Raw genomic sequence first — 22,697 nt, forward strand, 5'->3', positions numbered from 1 at the left:
TTTGGTTGCCTAGGAGTCTAGTAGGTGGTCATACTCAATGATTAACATTCTGCTCTGTATGTCTGGGCACACAGAGATAGCCGTCAATCACTAGTGGCACCACCCACCGGACACATGCATACGAATACCAGGGATTACAATAGAATACAATATTCTGAATCTGTTCCAACAAACACATATATCATTGTGCTCAGCTTCTCCTCTATAGAATACTGTCCACTGTCCAGTGTCCACAGATCGGACTGCATGTACAATGTGACAGGTTCCCTTTGAATTCAGCAGTGCAGTCTCACACATGATGTACACCCCTATGTAACAAAAATAACACCTTTGTTATTCATATCCAGCATAATTAATATATATTATTTTGCCACAAACAGGAGCTTACGATGTTTGGTTGGTGAATTTTTTTTGCATTTTATATGAGAAGTCATCTTGGGTAACCCTTCTTTTTGCATTAAATTTCTTTCCTAAGTATACATTGAGAGTACAAAGTGGACAAGGTATCACGCGACTTTACAGAAACTGTTTTACAGAGAATGTCACCCTAAGGGAGAAAAAGTATAATAGAAATATTTTAACTTTCCTCTTTTAGAGCAAATGTTCTAGAGCATCTGAACCCATGGATTAGCACGATCTGGCATTGTTTTCATGACAAATGTATGAGCATTATTTTTCTGTATACTACTTCTTGCTAATTGTCATAGTTTGTACAACATTATAGGTATGTATGTATAGTTCTGTAATCAATCTTCGTCTTGGTTAATAGATCCTGTAGAATGTTCACCTCCTTCAATAAATGTCTCTCGTAATTATTCATGCTTAAACAACTGACTTGAGAAATATTTGACCTTCCTGTCATGCACTTAACAAATGTCCACTGTTCCTTTTCCCTGTAAGTCCTCTATTACACCATTAATTGTAAGACTATTTATAAAAAAAATGCCTTCCTTTTTGTCGAAATGTTCTTCACTGGCTCTAATCTGTCTATCATGAAATATATGGCTTATCGCAATGTGCAGGACATCTGCTCATACATTTAGTCTATTGCTATTCCTGTATATATCCATATATATCCATGTCAGCTCTATATGTGGGAAGTCCTAAATAAGAAAAACAGTTTAATGTTATATCATTCTACAAGTCATTTTTCTGTCCACATATAAAGATATATTTGAAATACTATTCCAAATCAATGGAGCCTAAAAAAATATTCAGCCTTTTATTTTCACCTGTTTGTTTAAATCTGTTTGTACAATTCAATTAAAATATGTGAGAGACTATAGAGAAAAACAATAACTTGACATGGTATTTAAAAATCAACATAAATTCCACAATTTGTATAGACTGTATCATTGTACTAAGCCATTAAGGCCAAATTTAACTCAAATCATTGAAGATTTGTAACTTTCATGGTTTGGGAGTGCCAATTGCAGAATTTTCAAGCTCTACTGCATGATATGATTAACACCTTTAAAATATGAGGAATATATCATTTAGTCACAAAATCACTCTAAGCTAGCAGGAATATTATAGGAATATTTTATTTTTTTAACCTCTTATGCCTGCTATTTTTAAGGGTTCATTCATTTTTTTATATGGCTACTTTTCACTTAAGGGATCTCAATGTAATAAAATAAGTATATATATATATATATATATATATATATATATATATATATATACAGTGCCTAAAAGTAGTATTCAACCCCCTGCAGATTTAGCAGGTTTAATAAGATGCAAATAAGTTAGAGCCTTCAAACTTCAAACAAGAGCAGGATTTATTAACAGATGCATAAATCTTACAAACCAAAAAGTTTTGTTGCTCAGTTAAATTTTTATAAATTTTAAACATAAAAGTGTGGGTCAATTATTATTCAACCCCTAGGTTTAATATTTTGTGGAATAACCTTTGTTTGCAATTACAGCTAATAATCGTCTTTTATAAGACCTGATCAGGCCAGCACAGGTCTCTGGAGTTATCTTGGCCCACTCCTCCATGCAGATCTTCTCCAAGTTATCTAGGTTCTTTGGGTGTCTCATGTGGACTTTAATCTTGAGCTCCTTCCACAAGTTTTCAATTGGGTTAAGGTCAGGAGACTGACTAGGCCACTGCAACACCTTGATTTTTTGCCTCTTGAACCAGGCCTTGGTTTTCTTGGCTGTGTGCTTTGGGTCGTTGTCTTGTTGGAAGATGAAATGACGACCCATCTTAAGATCCTTAATGGAGGAGCGGAGGTTCTTGGCCAAAATCTCCAGGTATGACTGTAGGGATGGTATTCTTGGGGTCGTATGCAGTGCCATCCAGTCTCCAAACGTCACGTGTGTGGTTGGCACCAAAGATCTCGATCTTGGTCTCATCAGACCAGAGAACCTTGAACCAGTCAGTCTCAGAGTCCTCCAAGTGATCATGAGCAAACTGTAGACGAGCCTTGACATGACGCTTTGAAAGTAAAAGTACCTTACGGGCTCGTCTGGAACGGAGACCATTGCGGTGGAGTACATTACTTATGGTATTGACTGAAACCAATGTCCCCACTGCCATGAGATCTTCCCGGAGCTCCTTCCTTGTTGTCCTTGGGTTAGCCTTGACTCTTCGGACAAGCCTGGCTTCGGCACGGGAGGAAACTTTCAAAGGCTGTCCAGGCCGTGGAAGGCTAACAGTAGTTCCATAAGCCTTCCACTTCCGGATGATGCTCCCAACAGTGGAGACAGGTAGGCCCAACTCCTTGGAAAGGGTTTTGTACCCCTTGCCAGCCTTGTGACCCTCCACAATCTTGTCTCTGATGGCCTTGGAATGCTCCTTTGTCTTTCCCATGTTGACCATGTTTGAGTGCTGTTCACAAGTTTGGGGAGGGTCTTAAATAGTCAGAAAAGGCTGGAAAAAGAGATAATTAATCCAAACATATGAAGTTCATTGTTCTTTGTGCCTGAACTACTTCTTAATACTTTAGGGGAACCAAACAGAATTCTGGTGGGTTGAGGGGTTGAATAATAAATGACCCTCTGAAAAAACTTTTCCCAATTTTAAAAAAAATAAACAAAGAAATAACATTCTTTTTTGCTGCAGTGCATTTCACACTTCCAGGCTGATCTACAGTCCAAATGTCACAATGCCAAGTTAATTCCAAATGTGTAAACCTGCTAAATCTGCAGGGGGTTTAATACTACTTGTAGGCACTGTATATAATGTATATAAAAAATATATATATATATTTTTTAATAACTTTTCATATTTACATATCTGCTTTTGTTGGTAATACCTCTAGCTAATACAATTGTTTGCTTTGATTTTTTATTATATTATTATTATTATTGTGAACCCTAATGAAGACAGTGATGATGTATGTGGAAATTAGTGGTGGCTATTAGAGATGACCGAACATCATCAGCTCGCTCCTTATTCGGCAAGCTATAGCATTTACTGAAGAAGCTGCAGAGGAAACCCGGCTACCTGGAGCACTTCTGATAATCAGGTGTCCGGCGCCGCAGCTACATGTGTCGTGGCTCTGTGACAGTCACAACACATGCATGGAGAGCCTGTGTGTTGTGACTGTAACACAGCCACGACACATGCAGCTGTGGCGCCGGACACCTGATTATTGGGAGCGCTCCAGATATCCGGGGTCCCTCTGCAGCTTTTTCGGTGAGCGCTATAACTTACAACAATATTCACTCATGTCTAGTAGCTATATAAGCAAGTAAAAAAAAAGAATATATATATATATATATATATATATATATATATATATATATATATAAAAGGAGAGGCTACGCGGCACACACCATATATACTGGGGCACAAATAAGAATCCACTCCGTAATTTATAGAAAAAAGAAGAATTTGGCACTCCAAAGATCAAATGCAAATAGTTTATTATAAAGTGAGTCCATAATAGTGCAGGAACATATTGTAGTTTGATATTAACATTTCGGCCGTAATGTCCTTCCTCAGAACAAGGTGCTAATAATCAGAGTGTAAAGCTGGTGACAGTGCAAGGCAAGGATGGCACAAAGAATCATAGCACTCTGTTCAGTGCACAGTTGTGACTTTCTCCTAAGCACCGGTATGGATTTTTGGTGCTGTCCTTGTAGCGCCCCCACTGCCACAGGGCCGAGGGGTACCCGGTAAATAAGTATGACGGATGATGGTAGTGGTGAGGCTGTAGTGGTGCGGTGCAGTAAATAACGAGGACACCAGGTTGCAGTCTCTTTACCTCTTTACTGAAGATCTCTGGGTCCTCAGTCCGGAATCCGGATAACCAGGCTGCGCAAGTCCGGCCGGTCCAATGGCACCTCCAGAGTTCTCTTAGCAGGTGGAAATCTGTGCCTTCCTTCTAGCGCTATGTGTTGCGGTCCTTCCCTGCTGTGCTTACAGAAAGTCCCCACAACTGTTGTGTCTGTTTCTTAAGTTCCCTCACAACTCGATTAGATGATGTTCTGCTAATCCTCCGTCCCTCCCTGATGTTCTGGTTGGGACGGCACCCGTTTGACGGGTAGACTCGGAGCTCTTCCGGGACCCTAGAGTCGCCCCTCTCCACAAGTTGCCCCCCAAGACTGCATAGGTGATTTAAGTTAGACAGCCCGCCTTAGACTGACTGTCCTGCCGCTGTTTAGAGTATGGCTTGAAGCTGGATGTTGTAATACTCCCTCGGCGTTCCGGCCACCGGTAGTGCGCCTCAGTAGGATGTTGCCTCGGTCTTACAGCACGACTCCTACTGGTATTTCTCCTATTGCTTTGATCTCGTTTCTCACTCAGCACAATCTATCTCGCTTCTGGTCCTTCCTTGGGCACCGCCGCTATCCTGAGCAGGCACGGTCCCATTACGTTCGTTCAAGTTGCCAAGCCTCTGTCAGGATCCCACCCCTGACAGAGACCCCACCGCATCTTCCCCCACAACACCCTCTGCCACAAGGTGTTGCCTGGTTCCAACCCAGTCAGCTTTCTGACTAACTTCCTGCCTGACCCCCAGTTTACCCACTATGGTGGGGAGTGGCCTAGTGAATAGAACCCTTAGCTCCCCCGGAGGTCCGGCTGTGAAATGTATTGGTGTCTGTGATACCTGATCAGATGAACTCCTTCAGTGCCATCAGACGCACCATAGCTCCCCATAGTGGCGGAGCCACAGTACTGCAACGACCAGGACTCTGGGGCGCTGCACTCCCCCCTGGTTAAACACAGTACTCCGGGACTGAGAAGAAAACAACAATACAAGTTAGCAAAAAGACATACAGTTTTGTTGAGTGCAATAACAATAAGTATATTCAAACAGAGCTTCCCTTTATGGGAGGTGAGGACACTTGAACGTTACAAACATGGTTAAATATCATAGCAACATGCTATAAATAACTTTCTTTTACCCAACCGGGTATTCTACTAAGTGCAAAATTGTTGAACAATAATTTAATATTGCCTTTAAGGATGTACACTCTGAATCCACTAAAGACCTTCTTATAATCACATTATAAGGCAATTTAACTTTTACATTCTCCTTCTTTAAATCTGCAGGACCGCCTGTCCTAACGGCACCAGACCTTCTGCCTCTCCTTTCTGTTACAGGACCGCCCCGTTCAGCCCGGGCCTACTGCCTTTTCAACTACTATACACAGTATAGAACATAACGTTACTTTCAGTTTAAGAGCACTGAGCCATCTCTATATGGCTCCTAGGAGGACTCAGGGTTCACCTTCTACCCTCGTTGTCTATCAACATTATCAAACATTTTCTATATAACATTAAACCTTCTCATCATCTTCTTACTGACATGTATGCTGGACACTACGTCTACCCCTACGGGCCCACTGCATCCTTCTACTAGCTTTCACTTTCTTTCAGGGAACATCATCAGCATTTCTTTACAATTAACTAATTGGATACATATAACTTTCTCACATAAACATTATCATCACTTTCTTTCATCAAAACATTATTGCCACCTGTCTTAAAGCAATATCACCATTTAAGTGCAACAAATGAACATCCCCTTTAAGAGGGGACCAAGTCTTTACGAGGTAGCACATCTTCTCAAGCTACCAGTCCATACTCAGCAAAAGCTCTGGTGCTGTATCTTCGCAAAGAGTCTCTCTTTTATGTAAAACCAGTAAGAAGCCCCTTTAAGAAGGTGCAAACTATTTACAAGCAGTTTGTATCATGCATTGTTCATGATCCAGCAGTTCTTTCAGTGATGAATAAACAGGAAACAAAACAAAAAGCAGAAGAAGGGATCCCGGGTAAACAAAGGGATCCCTTTAAGAATAACCCAGGTCGGGTTTAAAGTAGCAAAAAGCAGGGAAACAAACAGTTAACTATGTACAGTTTCAGGTTTCCGAGGTTTAGTTGGACGGCTTCCAGGGCTGCACCCGGCACTTAACCCTTCCTGGCCTGGGAAAAGTGAGGTCCAGGGTTACACCCAGTGCTGGACAAACGCCGTTAATCCGTCTTTCATGTACGGTTAAATCATGCGCAGCTATGGAGGTCTGCGCAGCTTGAGTATGGGCATTTGCTGCAGCAGAGGTAGCGGCTGCTGCAAGTTCAGTCACTGGAACGGAGTCAGCAGCTGTGGCAATAGCAGTCGCGGGAGTGGTGTCAGTCATCAGGGCAGGGTCGTCCTTCATACCTGCTTCAGATGCGGTCCCTCCGGTGCCGGTCTGCTCCGTCTCTGCTGGGGTCTGGAACGCTAGCTGCAGGGCCTTGCGCTGCGGCGTTGTCATCTCTGCTCGCAGCATCTCGCTTTCCGGCAGAGCCTTGCTTTCCAGCTTCGGAGCGCTGGGACTTCTTTCCTGCTCCGGACCAGATGAGGCTGCCGACAGATGTCTGGTGAGGCTCCTGATGATGGCCTTCTTCCACCCGGCCTCAGTGCTCAGCTGCGTCTGCCGGGGTCGGTCGCTGAGCTCGTCCACTCCGGCCTGCAGGAATTCAGCATCAGCGGTGGAGGCCTGGTTGCGGTGCCCCTCCGGGTGGCTGGGGGAGTCCTCTGCTCCGACCCCATGCTCCGGCTCCGGGCGGCTCGCCATGGCGTCCTCCATGTCGCTCACTCCTTCTTCCTGGTCCTTTTCCCGCTCTCTCCTTCGTGGGCGGTTTCACTTTCTCTGTCTCTGCCCACCATTGAGGATCAGGAGGCGGATCTCGGCTGCTGACGGACACGTCCTCAAGGGGCCGAGATATTTAGACTGGGCGGCCATTGTCTTTCGCGCTCTTCAGCTTGTTCACGCCCACTTCCACGCCCTCCTTCTTCTCCTGCACTCTCCTCAGCGCTGTAATGGCGGCGGTTTTGGCGCGAACTTTTGGCGGCAAGTGACAATCCACAGTCTTTGCAATAAAGTACAGTCCAATCACAGTAAATCACAGTTCCAAGGCACACATGACCTGATTCCTCAGGCTTAAGTAGATCCTGTTCGTGACGCCAAGTTGTAGCGCCCCCACTGCCGCAGGGCCGAGGGGTACCCGGTAAATAAGTATGACGGATGATGGTAGTGGTGAGGCTGTAGTGGTGCGGTGCAGTAAATAACGAGGACACCAGGTTGCAGTCTCTTTACCTCTTTACTGAAGATCTCTGGGTCCTCAGTCCGGAATCCGGATAACCAGGCTGCGCAAGTCCGGCCGGTCCAATGGCACCTCCAGAGTTCTCTTAGCAGGTGGAAATCTGTGCTGTTATGACCCCAATGGCGAGGGTCTCAGAGGAACGTGGAAGTCTGCAGAATACAAAAATACAGCTCATAGGGCAGTGGTAACTGGGTTGACCATATATCTACTCCTAACGCCAACACTAGAAGTAGCCGGGGATCATTCCTACGTTGATTCTAGATGACACGCGCCAGCCGGAGAATCTAGCTACCCCTAGTAGAGGAAAACAAAGACCTTTCTTGCCTCCAGAGAAGGGGACCCCAAAGCTGGATAGAAGCCCCCCACAAATAATGACGGTGAGGTAAGAGGAAATGACAAACACAGAAATGAACCAGGTTTAGCACAGAGAGGCCCGCTTACTGATAGCAGAATAAAGAAAGGTAACTTATATGGTCAACAAAAACCCTATCAAAATCCACACTGGAAATTCAAGAACCCCCGAACCGTCTAACGGTCCGGGGGGAGAACACCAGCCCCCTAGAGCTTCCAGCAAAGGTCAGGATATAGATTTGGAACAAGCTGGACAAAAATACAAAACCAAAACAAATAGCAAAAAGCAAAAGGCAGACTTAGCTGATATAACTGGAACCAGGATCAGTAGACAAGAGCACAGCAGACTAGCTCTGATAACTACGTTGCCAGGCATTGAACTGAAGGTCCAGGGAGCTTATATAGCAACACCCCTAACTAACGACCCAGGTGCGGATAAAAGGAATGACAGAAAAACCAGAGTCAAAAAACTAGTAACCACTAGAGGGAGCAAAAAGCAAATTCACAACAGTACCCCCCCCTTAGTGAGGGGTCACCGAACCCTCACCACGACCACCAGGGCGATCAGGATGAGCGGCATGAAAGGCACGAACTAAATCGGCCGCATGAACATCAGAGGCGACCACCCAGGAATTATCCTCCTGACCATAGCCCTTCCACTTGACCAGGTACTGAAGCCTCCGCCTGGAGAGGCGAGAATCCAAGATCTTCTCCACCACGTACTCCAACTCGCCCTCAACCAACACCGGAGCAGGAGGCTCAGCAGAAGGAACTACAGGCACAATGTACCGCCGCAACAAGGACCTATGAAATACATTGTGAATAGCAAACGACACAGGAAGATCCAGACGAAAAGATACAGGATTAAGGATTTCCAATATCTTGTAAGGCCCAATAAAACGAGGTTTAAATTTGGGAGAGGAGACCTTCATAGGAACAAAGCGGGAAGAAAGCCACACCAAATCCCCAACGCGTAGTCGGGGACCCACACCGCGGCGGCGGTTGGCAAAGCGCTGAGCCTTCTCCTGTGACAACTTCAAGTTGTCCACCACATGATTCCAGATCTGCTGCAACCTATCCACCACAGAATCCACCCCAGGACAGTCAGAAGGCTCCACATGACCCGAAGAAAAGCGAGGATGGAAACCAGAGTTGCAGAAAAAAGGCGAAACCAAGGTGGCGGAACTAGCCCGATTATTAAGGGCAAACTCAGCCAACGGCAAGAATGTCACCCAATCGTCCTGATCAGCAGAGACAAAACACCTCAAATAAGCCTCCAAAGTCTGATTGGTTCGCTCCGTCTGTCCATTAGTCTGAGGATGGAAAGCAGACGAAAACGACAAATCAATGCCCATCCTACTACAAAAGGATCGCCAGAACCTGGAAACGAACTGGGATCCTCTGTCTGACACAATATTCTCAGGGATGCCGTGCAAACGAACCACGTTCTGGAAAAACACAGGAACCAGATCGGAAGAGGAAGGCAGCTTAGGCAAAGGAACCAAATGGACCATCTTGGAGAAGCGATCACATATCACCCAGATAACGGACATGCCCTGAGATAGCGGAAGATCAGAAATGAAATCCATGGAGATATGTGTCCAAGGTCTCTTCGGGACAGGCAAGGGCAAGAGCAAACCGCTGGCACGAGAACAGCAAGGCTTAGCTCGAGCACAAGTCCCACAGGACTGCACAAATGACCGCACATCCCTTGACAAGGAAGGCCACCAAAAGGACCTGGCCACCAGATCTCTGGTGCCAAAAATTCCCGGGTGACCTGCCAACACCGAGGAATGAACCTCGGAAATGACTCTGCTGGTCCACTTATCCGGGACAAACAGTCTGTCAGGTGGACAAGACTCAGGCCTATCAGCCTGAAATCTCTGCAACACACGTCGCAGATCCGGAGAAATAGCTGACAAGATAACTCCATCTTTAAGAATACCAACAGGATCAGCGACTCCAGGAGCATCAGGCACAAAGCTCCTAGAAAGAGCATCGGCCTTCACATTCTTTGAACCTGGTAAATACGAGACAACAAAATCAAAGCGGGAGAAAAACAATGACCAGCGGGCCTGTCTCGGATTAAGGCGTTTAGCAGACTCGAGATACATCAGATTTTTGTGATCAGTCAAGACCACCACACGATGCTTAGCACCCTCGAGCCAATGACGCCACTCCTCAAATGCCCATTTCATGGCCAACAACTCCCGATTGCCCACATCATAATTTCGCTCGGCAGGCGAAAATTTCCTAGAGAAAAAGGCACAAGGCTTCATAACAGAGCAACCAGGGCCTCTCTGCGACAAAACGGCCCCTGCCCCAATCTCCGAAGCATCCACCTCAACCTGAAAGGGAAGTGAGACGTCAGGCTGGCACAAAACAGGCGCCGAAGTAAACCGGCGTTTCAACTCCTGGAAAGCCTCCACGGCAGCAGGAGCCCAGTTAGCTACATCGGAGCCCTTCTTGGTCATATCCGTCAAAGGTTTCACAATGCTAGAAAAATTAGCGATAAAACGACGGTAGAAGTTAGCGAAGCCCAAGAACTTCTGAAGACTCTTAACTGACGAGGGCTGAGTCCAATCAAGAATAGCTCGGACCTTGACTGGGTCCATCTCCACAGCAGAAGGGGAAAAAATGAACCCCAAAAAGGGAACCTTCTGTACACCAAAGAGACACTTTGAGCCCTTGACAAACAAAGAATTTTCACGCAAAATTTTAAAGACCAACCTGACCTGCTCCACATGCGAATCCCAATTATCAGAAAAAACCAAAATATCATCCAGATAAACAATCAAAAATTTATCCAGATACTTCCGGAAAATGTCATGCATAAAGGACTGAAAAACTGAAGGCGCATTGGAGAGCCCAAAAGGCATCACCAAGTACTCAAAATGACCTTCGGGCGTATTGAATGCGGTTTTCCATTCATCACCTTGCTTAATGCGCACAAGGTTGTACGCACCACGAAGGTCTATCTTGGTGAACCACTTGGCACCCTTAATCCGGGCAAACAAGTCAGACAACAGCGGTAAAGGATACTGAAATTTGACAGTGATCTTATTTAAAAGCCGATAATCAATACAAGGTCTCAAAGATCCGTCCTTTTTTGCCACAAAAAAGAATCCCGCACCAAGAGGGGAAGAAGACGGACGAATATGTCCTTTTTCCAGAGACTCCTTGATATATGAACGCATAGCGGTATGTTCAGGTACCGACAGATTAAACAGTCTTCCCTTAGGAAATTTACTGCCTGGGATCAAATCTATAGCACAGTCACAGTCCCTATGAGGAGGCAGTGCACTGGACTCAGACTCACTGAAGACATCCTGATAATCAGACAAATACTCCGGAACTTCCGAAGGCGTAGAAGAAGCAATAGACACAGGCAGGGAATCCTCATGAATACCACGACAGCCCCAACTTGAGACTGACATAGCCTTCCAGTCCAGGACTGGATTATGGGTCTGTAACCATGGCAGCCCTAAAACGACCAAATCATGCATTTTATGTAAAACCAGGAAACGTATCACCTCGCGGTGTTCAGGAGTCATGCACATGGTAACCTGAGTCCAATACTGCGGTTTATTTGCTGCCAATGGTGTAGCATCAATACCCCTAAGAGGAATAGGATTTTCTAATGGTTCAAGAGTAAATCCACAGCGCTTAGCAAATGAGAGATCCATGAGACTCAGGGCAGCACCTGAATCTACAAACGCCATGACAGGATAAGATGACAGTGAGCAAATCAAAGTTACAGACAGAATAAATTTAGGTTGCAAATTACCAACGGTGACAGGACTAACAACCTTAGCTATACGTTTAGAGCATGCTGAGATAACATGTGTAGAATCACCACAGTAGTAGCACAAGCCATTCCGGCGTCTATGAATTTTCCGCTCATTTCTAGTCAGGATTCTATCACATTGCATTAAATCAGGTGTCTGTTCAGACAACACCATGAGGGAATTTGCGGTTTTTCTATCACATTGCACCGAATTAGGTGTCTGTTCAGACAACACCATGAGGGAATTTGCGGTTTTGCGCTCCCGCAACCGCCGGTCAATTTGAATAGCCAGTGCCATAGTATCATTCAGACCTGTGGGAATGGGAAAACCCACCATAACATTCTTAATGGCTTCAGAAAGGCCATTTCTAAAATTAGCGGCCAGTGCACACTCGTTCCAATGTGTCAGCACGGACCATTTCCGAAATTTTTGGCAATACACTTCAGCCTCGTCCTGCCCCTGAGACATAGACAGCAAGGCCTTTTCTGCCTGAATCTCAAGATTGGGTTCCTCATAAAGTAAACCGAGCGCCAGAAAAAACGCATCAAGATCAGCCAATGCCGGATCTCCTGGCGCCAGCGAAAAAGCCCAATCCTGAGGGTCGCCCCGTAAGAACGAAATAACAATTTTTACTTGCTGAGCAGAATCTCCTGATGAACAGGGTCTCAGGGACAAAAACAATTTACAATTATTCACGAAATTCCTAAACTTAAACCTGTCTCCGGAAAACAGTTCAGGAATCGGTATTTTAGGTTCTGACCTAGGATTTCTGATAACATAGTCTTGTATGCCCTGCACACGAGTAGCCAGCTGGTCCACACTTGTAATCAAGGTCTGGACATTCATGTCTGCAGCAAGCATAGCCACTCTGAGGTAAAGGGGAAGGAGAAAAAAAAAACTCAGAATCTTCTTTCTTATAATCCCTCTTCTGCAATGCATTAAACATTTAATACTGGCCTGGCAAACTGTTATGACCCCAATGGCGAGGGTCTCAGAGGAACGTGGAAGTCTGCAGAATACAAAAATACAGCTCATAGGGCAGTGGTAACTGGGTTGACCATATATCTACTCCTAACGCCAACACTAGAAGTAGCCGGGAATCATTCCTACGTTGATTCTAGATGACACGCGCCAGCCGGAGAATCTAGCTACCCCTAGTAGAGGAAAACAAAGACCTTTCTTGCCTCCAGAGAAGGGGACCCCAAAGCTGGATAGAAGCCCCCCACAAATAATGACGGTGAGGTAAGAGGAAATGACAAACACAGAAATGAACCAGGTTTAGCACAGAGAGGCCCGCTTACTGATAGCAGAATAAAGAAAGGTAACTTATATGGTCAACAAAAACCCTATCAAAATCCACACTGGAAATTCAAGAACCCCCGAACCGTCTAACGGTCCGGGGGGAGAACACCAGCCCCCTAGAGCTTCCAGCAAAGGTCAGGATATAGATTTGGAACAAGCTGGACAAAAATACAAAACCAAAACAAATAGCAAAAAGCAAAAGGCAGACTTAGCTGATATAACTGGAACCAGGATCAGTAGACAAGAGCACAGCAGACTAGCTCTGATAACTACGTTGCCAGGCATTGAACTGAAGGTCCAGGGAGCTTATATAGCAACACCCCTAACTAACGACCCAGGTGCGGATAAAAGGAATGACAGAAAAACCAGAGTCAAAAAACTAGTAACCACTAGAGGGAGCAAAAAGCAAATTCACAACACTGTGCCTTCCTTCTAGCGCTATGTGTTGCGGTCCTTCCCTGCTGTGCTTACAGAAAGTCCCCACAACTGTTGTGTCTGTTTCTTAAGTTCCCTCACAACTCGATTAGATGATGTTCTGCTAATCCTCCGTCCCTCCCTGATGTTCTGGTTGGGACGGCACCCGTTTGACGGGTAGGCTCAGAGCTCTTCCGGGACCCTAGAGTCGCCCCTCTCCACAAGTTGCCCCCCAAGACTGCATAGGTGATTTAAGTTAGACAGCCCGCCTTAGACTGACTGTCCTGCCGCTGTTTAGAGTATGGCTTGAAGCTGGATGTTGTAATACTCCCTCGGCGTTCCGGCCACCGGTAGTGCGCCTCAGTAGGATGTTGCCTCGGTCTTACAGCACGACTCCTACTGGTATTTCTCCTATTGCTTTGATCTCGTTTCTCACTCAACACAATCTATCTCGCTTCTGGTCCTTCCTTGGGCACCGCCGCTATCCTGAGCAGGCACGGTCCCGTTACGTTCGTTCAAGTTGCCAAGCCTCTGTCAGGATCCCACCCCTGACAGAGACCCCACCGCATCTTCCCCCACAACACCCTCTGCCACAAGGTGTTGCCTGGTTCCAACCCAGTCAGCTTTCTGACTAACTTCCTGCCTGACCCCCAGTTTACCCACTATGGTGGGGAGTGGCCTAGTGAATAGCACACCACTGATAATTGATAAAAATAGGAAAACTTTATTGATACACCAATTTAAAAACAATTAAAATGGCAAAATGCCATCCACTCCACACTGGCCCGCCAACCAAGATAATATGTGTTCTCACACAATAATGGACAGGTACACTTGGCAAACCATACAAATAGCCGAATGATCACAATAACACGGTATAATGTCGTGTGACCCTAATATGGTGAAAAACACTGGCGCAAAAAATAGACAACCTCTTGAGACCACAAAAGATTATACATATGTGATATACAATGCACACTGGCACCTATTAGTAAAGCACACAACACCTAATAATATCCATACATATAATCCATGAAGCATATAGCAGAAAGACACCAAATAGTAAGCTTCACACTAGGCAATAGAATATGAATGATTTTATTAAATACAACAAAACATCTTTACAGTAGCAGTAAGGGCATACTTCCAAGTACAGGAACATGGGGGGCTATCCAAACAGAGATTACCATAATTATAATAGTATCATGATACAGACATAGAGAAAGTGACCATGTGATGACGTCACTGTGCCAGTAATCGCATGTAACACCGCTAAATAGCAACATACATAGATATAAACAGACAAAAGTAAAGGTATAGTTACCAATGGGAAACACTGCAGGACAGCCCACCAACACCCGACGTGCGTTTCGCACCGAAATGCTTCGTCTGACATGCCTGCATTCCTTATTTTATGCAATGCCTGTTACTGTGCCCACAAGCTCCTTTCGCCTCCTATATATCTCCCTGGCATCATTTGTCCTCCACGCGATGCGCAACACCGGACTTCTCCGGCGCATGCGCATTGTGTTGTGCTGGCAGAGACGTCTGCCAGCACGGTACTTCCGCCCTTACGCGTCACTTCCGGTTCCGGCTCCCGGGCGCGTCCTGACCCTCACCTGACCGCGCGATCAGGTATTTAAACTTTATGTGACTACCTGGCTGCACCTTCCCCTGACGAAGCCGTCCTCAGTGACGGCGACACGCGTTGGGTTCACTCCCCACGCTGTGCTCTGCCTCCGGCGCTCAGTCCTCTGCAATTGGATGTCATAGCACTTGTGGGCACATGCCCCTAGCGTTTCCACCTGGCTGGACCCATGATCTCTGTTCTCTTCTCTTTGTGGTAACTATACCATGCTTAGGATCACTTAGTGGTCTGCTCTCATTACCACCAGTCTATATTTTTTTCATCGCTGCCACAGGATGGCCACCAGCTGTATGGTCCAGCACATTTTGCACTTTATTTCCAGATTAGGGGCGTTACTGCTTTACTAATAGGTGCCAGTGTGTATTGTATATCACATATGTATAATCTTTTGTGGTCTCAAGAGGTTGTCTATTTTTTGCGCCAGTGTTTTTCACCATATTAGGGTCACACGACATTATACCGTGTTATTGTGATCATTCGGCTATTTGTATGGTTTGCCAAGTGTACCTGTCCATTATTGTGTGAGAACACATATTATCTTGGTTGGCGGGCCAGTGTGGAGTGGATGGCATTTTGCCATTTTAATTGTTTTTAAATTGGTGTATCAATAAAGTTTTCCTATTTTTATCAATTATCAGTGGTGTGCAATTATATAGAGTGGTGCTGCTCTTTTCGTCTCTTGTTACTATTTTTTACCATCTCTTTTGCACCCCTCACATTATTTATATGTTACTAGTAGTGCGCTGGCTCTCTTCTTTAGCAATGGCCTAGTGAATAGAACCCTTAGCTCCCCCCGGAGGCCCGGCTGTGAAATGTATTGGTGTCTGTGATACCTGATCAGATGAACTCCTTCAGTGCCATCAGATGCACCATAGCTCCCCATAGTGGCGGAGCCACAGTACTGCAACGACCAGGACTCTGGGGCGCTGCATCCTTTCCTTGTGCTGTCACCAGTTTTACACTTTGTTCTGAGGAAGGCCATTACGGCCCAAAATGTTAATATCAAACTACAATATGTTTTTGCACTATTATGGACTTACTTTATAATAAACTATTTGCATTTGATCTTTGGAGTGCCAAATTCTTGTATATATTGTAACAGAGCACTTACTGCGTGTCTTGGGGGACACTCACTTGGCAATGGGATACATGCACACAAGCATGATTTTCTTACAAAAACAGTCTATTTGGTTTATTTACACACCAGCATAAACTGCAACCTCAGGAATTTGCAATAGCTTGAACACCGTCCGTACACATTCGGCTCTTTAGTGGAACCACAGTCCCTAACTGACCCTGGTCAGCATAACACGGATTACAGTCCGTTACCTGTTGGCGTCCATCACACAGGTTCCCAGATGCCTCCTATCCTCAGAGGTATCCCATAAGCATAGAGTAAACACAGTCTGTGTTTTTCTTTGACCCCGGTCAGTATAACATGGATCACTGTTCTTTACCTGTTGGTGTCGGCCACACAGGTTTCCTGATGCCTCTTATCCTAAGAGTTATCCCACAGACATCTCTCACTGACCCCGGTCAGTATCACTCACAGTTATCAGACCGTCCACTCCGGAGGTATCTCACAGGCCTCCTTGCTCTGACTCAGACTAGCCAGCACTCGCTCCCATATGCCATACACACCTCCATTACATAGTTGTAACCACACCTAGGTACCTATCACATGGCTAGTCAGGTGATCGTGACATCACCGCAGGTCCTGAAACACACAATCACATACAGGCTTCATCTTGGGTATTCAGACACACCTCCTTGGGTTGGTATGTAGGTGACTGGACCCACCCATCTCTCCAAGTCACCTGGAAGCCTCCCAATGTATAGCAAAAACCCTCAGCAGTGGATCTGCTGAGCAAAACACACCCAGACTTCCATTAAAGGGCCACCCACCTCTGTGATACATACCGCCCATCAATCACATGACCAGTCACCATGCCACAATATATATATGTATATATTATTAGATTTGTAATCTAATGTTACTATTATTATTATTTATTATTATTTATTATTATAGCGCCATTTATTCCATGGCGCTTTACATGTGAGGAGGGGTATACATAATAAAAACAGGTACAATAATCTTGAACAATACAAGTCACAACTGGTACAGGAGGAGAAAGGACCCTGCCCGCGAGGGCTCACAATCTACAAAGGATGGGTGAGGATACTGTAGGTAAGGATAGAGCTGGTCAGGCAGTGGTTTGGTCGATCGGTGATTATTGCAGGTTGTAGGCTTGCCGGAAGAGGTAGGTCTTCAGGTTCTTTTTGAAGGTTTCGATGGTAGGTGAGAGTCTGATATGTTGTGGTAGAGAGTTCCAGAGTAGGGGTGATGTGCGTTGTATGCGATTGTGGGAAGAGGAGATAAGAGGGGAGTAGAGAAGGAGATCTTGTGAGGATCGGAGGTTGTGTGCAGGAAGGTACCGGGAGACGAGGTCACAGATGTATGGAGGAGACAGGTTGTGGATGGCTTTGTATGTCATGGTTAGGCTTTTGTACTGGAGTCTCTGGATATGCGGTTTGAAGGAGAGATCAGTGTCAAGGATTACCCCAAGACAGTGAGCTTGTGGGACTGGGGAGAGTGGGAAGCCGTTTACTGTAATGGATAGGTTCGTTGGGGGGGTTGTGTGAGATGGGGGAAAGACAATGAATTCTGTTTTGTCCATGATAAGTTTTAGAAATCTAGCGGAGAAGAAGGATGAAATAGCGGATAGACATTGAGGGATTCTGGTTAGTAGGGTGGTGATATCTGGTCCAGAGATGTAGATCTGTGTGTCATCAGCATAGAGATGATACTGAAAACCGTGAGATTCTATGAGCTGCCCAGGCCAAAAGTGTAAATGGAGAGGGCAGGGGCCCTAGAACTGAACCTTGCGGGACTCCGACAGATAGGGGGCGAGGTGAGGAGGTGGTGTGTGAATGGGAGTTGCTGAATGTTCGGTCAGTTATGTATGACGAGATCCAGGATAGGGCCAAGTCTGTGATGCCAAGGGATGAGAGGGTCCGTAGTAATAGGGAATGGTCCACTGTGTCAAAGGCAGAGGACAGGTCCAGGAGGAGGAGGATAGAGTAGTGTCGCTTGCTCTTGGTGGTTAAAAGGTCATTGGTGACCTTAGTTAGGGCAGTTTCAGTGGAGTGGTGTGACCGGAAGCCTGATTGTAAGCGGTCGAAAAGGGAGCAGGAAGATAGATGGGAGGACAGTTCAAGATGGACGTGTTGTTCCAGTAGTTTTGAGGCATAGGGGAGAAGTGATTTAGGGCGATAGCTAGATACAGAGGATGGGTCAAGAGAGGGCTTTTTGAGGATAGGTGTGATTGAGGCATGTTTAAAGCTTGAAGACAAAACACCAGTTGTTAGTGATAGGTTGAAGAGATGGGTTAGAGTTGGGATGAAGACTGGCGAGGTTTGGGATGAAGTGGGAAGGGATCGGGTCAGGTGGTGAGATGCAATCCTGAGAGTAGAGTGGAGAGTCGATCTTCTGTAATAGTGGAGAAGTTGGTTTTGGAGGTGGAGGGCTGGGTAGTTGGGAGGAAGGGCTCTGGGGGTTGTGGACTAAAACTGTCTGATGTTCTCAATCTTCTGCTTGAAAAATGAGGCAAAGTCTTCAGCTGAGATGAGTGGGGAGGGAGGAGGTGCTGGGGGACGGAGGAGAGAGTTGAAGGTGTTGAATAACTGTTTAGGGTTGTGAGACAGGGAGGATATGAGAGATGAGAAGTAGGTTTGTTTAGCTGTGGCGAGTGTGGTCTTGAAAGTAGTGAGGGACTGTTTGAATGCAATAAAGTGCTCATTGGAGTGGGATCTTTTCCATCTCTGCTCTGCAGCCCTGGAAGCTCGCCTCAGTTCTTTGGTCAGGCTGGTGTGCCAGGGCTGTCTGTTGATTTTCCAAGCTTTGGTGTGTGTGAGAGGGGCAAGAGATTTCAAAGCTGCAGCTATTGTGTTATATAGAGTGGCAGCGTCATCCGCATTGTGTAGGGAACTTATGTCTGTGAGAGGGAGGAGGGATTTATAGCTTGAATGTAGATCAAGGTGTTTAAGATTTCTGCGAGGGTGTGCAAGTTTGTGGGGTGGGAATTGTAGACAAGGAGTGGAGAGGGAAGAGAATGTGAGTAGATTGTGGTCAGAAAGAGGAAGAGGTGAGTTAGAGAGGTTAGATAGGGAGCAGAGGCAGGTGCAGATGAGGTCCAATGTGTGACCATCTTTGTGAGTGGCTGCAGAAGACCATTGAGTGAGGCCGCAGGAGGAAGTGAGAGATAGAAGTTTAGTGGCAGCTGAGCGGGAAGTGTCAATGGGGATGTTGAAGTCGCCCATGATGATAGTGGGGATGTCCGCAGAAAGGAAATGAAGTAGCCAGGTGGTGAAGTGGTCAAAGAAGGTGGTGGCTGGCCCTGGGGGGCAGTAAATGACAGCCAGTTGGAGGTTGGTAGAGGCATAGATGTGCACAGAGTGCACCTCAAAGGAAGGCAGGGTAACAGAGGGTGGCAATGGGATTGGGGTGAAGGAGCAGTTATCTGACAGGAGAAAACCAACTCCTCCACCATGCTTGCTGCTGGGGCGGGGTGTGTGAGAAAGGTGGAAGCCACCATACGAAAGTGCAGCAGGAGAGGCTGTGTCAGGAGAGGCTGTGTCAGAAGGGGTAAGCCAGGTTTCGGTGATGGCGAGGAAGGAAAGTTTGGTAGTAACAAAAAGATCGTGGATATAGGAAGCTTGTTGCAGACAGAGCGAGTGTTCCACAGAGCTCCTGTTAGTGGGATTGGGGAAGTGGGGGCTGGGCGAATGGGTATAAGATTAGAGAGGTTACGGAAATTTGTGATAGAGGGTGTATGGGAGGTAGAACTGACTGTGGGGATGTGGTGAGGAGGACCAGGATTTGGAGAGCTATCACCAGCAGTGAGAAGGAGCAGAGAAAGTGTTAGCAGGTGGGAACAGGAGAGGGCAAGAGGTGGCTGTCTGTGCTTGGAAACAGAGGATTGTATGTTAAGGAACAGTTCTGAGGAGGAGGTGAGATGGATGGGGAGGATTGAAGCAGAGATAAACAGTTCTTTACTATGAGTAGGGATTAGGGGAGTTTGCAGAAAGTGAAGAATTATAGGGGTGAAAGTCAAAACAAACAGAAACATTGTTTACAGTGACTGGCCAGTTACCTTCAGTTCCCTTCTAGTTCAATTCTGGTTTTAATTCTAAATTAATCTTCACACTTCTAGGACACACTTATAGGAAACACACTGCAGACTGAAGTAATTGCAGACTTGTACTATGCAATAAATGTACAACTAATTGTATTCAGGTGTGAAGCAGAAAGGACTGGTCTCTGCTCATCTTGGTCAGAGAATTAAGGGTGGACCAGATGCATACAATCAAGCCAGAGTAAACAACGTCATAAATAACACAGGGTAAGCTGGGGTTAGCTGAAAGGCATACCATGAGAATGCTAGGAGCAGAGGAAAGTCTGTGTGGAAAGTTGGGTGATGTACTATGTGCACTTCATAGACAGACAAGGCAGGAGAGCAGGCTGGAGAGCTGGGTGCATGAACATACCATGATAATGCTAGGAGCAGAGGAAAGTCTGTGTGGAAAGTTGGGTGATGTACTATGTGCACTTCATAGACAGACAAGGCAGGAGAGCAGGCTGGAGAGCTGGGTGCATGAACATACCATGATAATGCTAGGAGCAGAGGAAAGTCTGTGTGGAAAGTTGGGTGATGTACTATGTGCACTTCATAGACAGACAAGGCAGGAGAGCTGGCTGGAGAGCTGGGTGCATGAACATACCATGATAATGCTAGGAGCAGAGGAAAGTCTGTGTGGAAAGTTGGGTGATGTACTATGTGCACTTCATAGACAGACAAGGCAGGAGAGCTGGCTGGAGAGCTGGGTGCATGAACATACCTGTAGGAAGAATAGACATGCTGGTTAGAGTGCGATGGTGGCAGATAGCAGGGCAGTCTGTATACATCCTTCTGGTTTTAATTCTAAATTAATCTTCACACTTCTAGGACACACTTATAGGAATAACACTGCAGACTATACTATAAAATGTAATTATGAAATAATATGTACAAATAATATCTTGAACCTCTTCGGCCCTGAGCTGAATTTATAGCTCTATCTTCTATAGTACTAGTGTCTTATATCTTGTAAACAGGTCTTCATATCTAAGGATGCATTTACATTTCCGTTTGGACATTCCCATTTGTCTGTTCTATCTTAAGAACAGACAAATGGAATTAATGTCCAAAAAGGATCCGTTCCATAACTAATGCAAATGTAAGTGATAGTTTTTTAGAACAAAAGAAAATGTTCTGCATGATGTATGCATATGTTTTTAACTCGGAGAGTGGAGGGACAATCGAGATGCCTCCAAGTCCATAGCCATTTAAAGGCTGTGCCGAAATCTGTGCATTCCTTCATCATTATTTCTAATATGTGTCTGGTGGCCATTGCGATGCAAAACCTATATGACCCACAAACCTGTAAACTGTAGTAGTCTGCCTATTGGAAGAATATAAAATGCAGCTGTTTACCGTTTTATTTTGCCCTCTATGTTTTGCAGGACACGGGGGAGTGAACCAGCTAGGAGGGGTATTTGTAAATGGCCGACCACTTCCTGATGTAGTTCGTCAAAGAATTGTGGAACTTGCCCATCAAGGTGTGCGGCCGTGTGACATCTCCAGGCAACTACGAGTCAGTCATGGATGTGTCAGCAAAATTCTCGGCAGGTAACAGCGTTTCTGATGAAAATTTATGAGCACCAAGGCAAATGTATGTGGACTGTATTATTACATCTCTGTAAGTTGGTACTGTGCCGGTAAACTCAGTCTCATTTGTTAAATATGTGTCTATATATTGAAACCCCCCAAAACAATGTCTTGTTCCAATGAGAAAATCTTATCTGCATAACAAAAAACGCGTATTAGAATCACTGACCTCCCCTTTTCACCTCTCATTCTTTAACCATGCATATGAGTTAATGTGAGGAACTGTGACTATCCCCATTAGTGTTGCACACTATTCTACATGCAGCTCCAAGTAATAGTGCATCATCTGCCTCTACATGCACGCTTGAAATAAATGCTGTGAGGGTTAATCCTCAAAGTTCTGTTAATCAATCAATATCCATTCAATATTCAATGCTGTACAAAGTTAAAAAATTATTTCCAGTTACAGCACTGGCTATGTTATCCGCAGCCTGTGATGTCACAACTCGTGAGTGGCTGCTCAAACTTCACCTTGTCTGCATCCAGGCTACCTACCTGGGCTTTTCCGATGGAAGACCATAATAAAGGGTATTCCCACTGGAGGATTTTGCAGCATTCGCAAAGGGGAACTAGTCTACTAAGGTTCTTTTCTTCATTTTCTGCCCAAATTTAGACCCTTTTAGTTTTTGCTTTCCTCCAAACCCTAATATTCTAGATTGGCCTTAAACCGATATAAATAAGCAGCTTAGCAGAGCAAAACAAAATTGGTACAACGGAAAGTGGAATAGTTGCGCAATTAGATTGTTTGTCTTATTTTTCAAAAAAAAAATTTAAATAAAGAGAATTGCTTTACCTCTAGAATTTATTTTTTTATTCAGTTTCGCAAAAAATTAAATATTAAAGATACTTAAATATAAAAACTACAACTTGTCCCACAAAAA

At 45.3% G+C, this 22,697-nt stretch overlaps 1 protein-coding gene across 3 annotated transcripts in view; it reads left to right on the plus strand.

Moving 5' to 3' along the window:
• The window catches only part of PAX5 (paired box 5), a 534,721-nt gene that overhangs the window by 70,164 nt on the left and 441,860 nt on the right, over positions 1-22,697 (plus strand). For all 3 annotated transcript variants that reach the window (XM_077251644.1, XM_077251660.1, XM_077251651.1), the window contains exon 2: positions 21,612-21,777. In XM_077251644.1, coding sequence (XP_077107759.1) covers positions 21,612-21,777 — 166 coding nt within the window. The remainder of the gene's footprint in view (positions 1-21,611; positions 21,778-22,697) is intronic.

Source organism: Ranitomeya variabilis, chromosome 1 (assembly GCF_051348905.1).
Source record: "Ranitomeya variabilis isolate aRanVar5 chromosome 1, aRanVar5.hap1, whole genome shotgun sequence".
Taxonomy (NCBI): Eukaryota; Metazoa; Chordata; class Amphibia; order Anura; family Dendrobatidae; genus Ranitomeya; species Ranitomeya variabilis.